General features: G+C 42.7%; 1 protein-coding gene across 1 annotated transcript in view; it reads right to left on the minus strand.

Annotated features, from left to right (window-relative positions):
• Nucleotides 1–2,936, minus strand: part of TMC3 (transmembrane channel-like 3) — a 69,927-nt gene that overhangs the window by 19,841 nt on the left and 47,150 nt on the right. The window contains exon 11 of the mRNA XM_006870946.1: nucleotides 1,845–2,027. Within this exon, the coding sequence (XP_006871008.1) occupies nucleotides 1,845–2,027 (183 nt within the window). The remainder of the gene's footprint in view (nucleotides 1–1,844; nucleotides 2,028–2,936) is intronic.

Below are 2,936 nucleotides of genomic sequence, written 5' to 3' on the forward strand. Positions count from 1 at the left end.
CTGAGGTGGAGAGGTGACCTCTTGTATGCAGGAAGTGAGCTAAGAAACTTGGGGAGGCGGTGTTGTTGGGGGCACTGTTAGAATCATCTTGTTGTTGTTGTTAAATGCCATTGAGTTGTTTCCAACTCACTGTGACCCTGGATAGGGTTTCTGAGGAGTGGGTTTGAACTGCTGACCTCGTGGTTTAAACTGACCTTGTGGTCCAGTGCATTATGCTGCAGCGCTATACCAGGACTCCATAATCGCCTTGGCTCTCCTGAAATTTTGAAGAGATTCCCTTCTGTAAAATGCCAGGACCTTTTTAAAATCTCTGCCCTTCCAGGACCTGGCAGCGGGCAAGCCCTGGGTGTGTATTCAGTAAGTATTGACTAGGAAGGATTGAGTGATGTTTTGGTATCCCCGTCTCTGGTCTTCCCTGTGCCCTGGGAAAAGGTAACATGGTCAGGTGGTGAGGTAATGACACTAAAATAATATGTCTTGCTTTTATTTCCAGAATTATCCCTAATTTGTCTGGGGCCAGCCTCTGTTTCTCTAGTTTGGAACATGAATAATGAGGCCAATCTGTATAATAGGATTGCTGTTAGGACAAATGGAATAATGGAATCGATTTTCCCCAATGCCTGCTAGTGAGGGAGGAACTGAGAAAGACACTCTTCTCCATCAGGTCAGAAGGGGTGTGGAGCAAAGTACAAAGGAAGCATCGTTAACAGCCCCAGTCCGGGAAGCTGTCTGGGTGGTGCAAACAGTTTGCATTGGTTGCAAACCTAAAGGTTGGCAGTTCAAATCCACTCAACAGTTCCACAAAAGCAAGGCGTAGATATCTGTTCCCACAAAGATTTCATCCAAGAAAACCCTTAGGAGCTGTTATGTTCTGTAACACATCTGGTGGTCATGAGTGAGGGGCCAACTTGATGACAGTTAAAGACATCAATAGGAACCTGGGGACTAAGATCACAGAGGTGATGCAGGAACACAGTGGTGAAACCAGTGGAGGAAATGTGGTTACTTGATTTTCCCTGGAGGTATCCCTGGTTTCATCCTGAGACACAGCAGCCTGATGTTGTTTGTGGCTGTTTTCACCACCTGGGGTCTCAGCCACCGACATTCCTGGCACAGTCCAGGGCTTCCCAGGCAAATCCTCACAAACTACATGTACCTCTCATGTTTGGAGGAACAACATAGGTCTTTTTCAAAGAATTACATGTATCTCTTTCATGGTTAGAAAACAACATAGGTCTTTTTCAATGAACTACATGTCCCTCTCATGTTTGTAGAAACAACACAGGTCTTTTTCAGTGAACTACATGCTACTCTCATGGTTAGAGAAACAACACGGGTCTTTTTCAATGAACTACATGCTACTCTCATGGTTAAAGAAATAATATGAATCTTTTTCAATGAACTACATGTACCTTTCTTGTTTGCAGAAACTCATATACTTCTTATGTTTGGAGGAACAACATGGGTCTTTTTCAAGAATTGCATGTATCTCTCATGTTTGGAGAAACAACATGGGTCTTTTTCAAGAACCGTAATAGTCTAACCATGGAGGGAGTTTGACAATGTGAATTAAAGGACACAGTTTCCACCATGTGTTCAGTCCTTTGTTCTTGAATCTGCTTTTTCTCTCTCCTTTTCCTTCCCCTTCTTCTCCCTCCCCCCTTCTCTGCTTGCTCTCTTCACTGTGTCTGATTTCATTTCTTCTATTCTTGTCCTCTTGGCTCTTCATCTCCCAGCTCTCTCTGCCTCCTTCCCTTCCCTCCCTTTCTTTCCTGCTTTCTTGAGTTGTTTTCATAGGCAATTCATTAGTGCTGATCAAGTTTTTTTGGGGGGTTAGTGGGGGCCGTGACTCGCATTCCTTGTGTGAATGGGCAGATGGGGACCACAGTGTGGATGTTCCCGACAGAGTGAATGTACCTTGCCAACTGGAAGCGCAGTGTGGTTCGTGGATGGTACATCTCCAAGGCAGCGATGAGGTCAAAGGCTGATGGAGCCAACATTGTCACAAGGGAGACCACCACACTCACCTGCAGAGAGAGCATGGACCAGACACTGAAGGCATGCCACCTCACTTACCTAAGACATGTTGCTTTAGCTCATATTGACTCAGTGGTATTCAGAGGGTCACCCAAGTTCTAACATGGAAAACCCCTTCCAAGTCTCTGCTGATCAGACTTTTGAAAAAGATTACTGCTCCCTCATCATTGGTTTATTCCTTCCCAGAAGCCATCTTAATCTATGGCACACACACAAGCTCTTTGAGGTTTGCTAGCAATTCTGCCATATTTTCCACTTATCATTTCCTTCTATTTATATTTTCCCCAACTTGGGATGGGAGATAGAAAGAACTGAAACTATTAAAAATAGAAAAAAAGGAAGGCTGGTAATTTAACATCCTTAATGTACCGTCAGAAACCCTGTACAGGGTCGCTATGGGTCGGAACCGACTCGACGGCACACAACAACAACAACAACAATGTATACGGAAGATGGATTGTCTGGAGAATTGTCCCTGGCTATCGTTTCTCTGTAGTTATGGAAAATGAAGGTCAGAGTTTTGTCTAGCAAACAAGAGGCTTGAGCTAAAACAGGAAACAGACTCTTGGCATATCTTTTTAAAAAATCATGCATCGATCTATAAAGACACAAGTACACAGTTATAAAACTAACTTAATTGCTGTAAAAAAAAAAAAAAAAGTATAGGAAAAAGGAATAGATGATCCACTCTTGTCTTTGGTTCCAAAATATGATACATTGAGGATAAGTTGATAAATACTATTTCATATGGACACTCTATTTTTTAAATCCCAAAGGATGATCATTAGTTTAAGAGAAATTGTCTAAGGGATAGCATTTGTGCTGTTTCTTTTCAACCTTTACAGGTAGATTGAGAACCATTTTTATTATTTTGTGTTTGTGTGTGAACTGAGGGATAG

This window comes from Chrysochloris asiatica, unplaced genomic scaffold (genome assembly GCF_000296735.1).
Source record: "Chrysochloris asiatica unplaced genomic scaffold, ChrAsi1.0 scaffold00156, whole genome shotgun sequence".
Taxonomy (NCBI): domain Eukaryota; kingdom Metazoa; phylum Chordata; class Mammalia; order Afrosoricida; family Chrysochloridae; genus Chrysochloris; species Chrysochloris asiatica.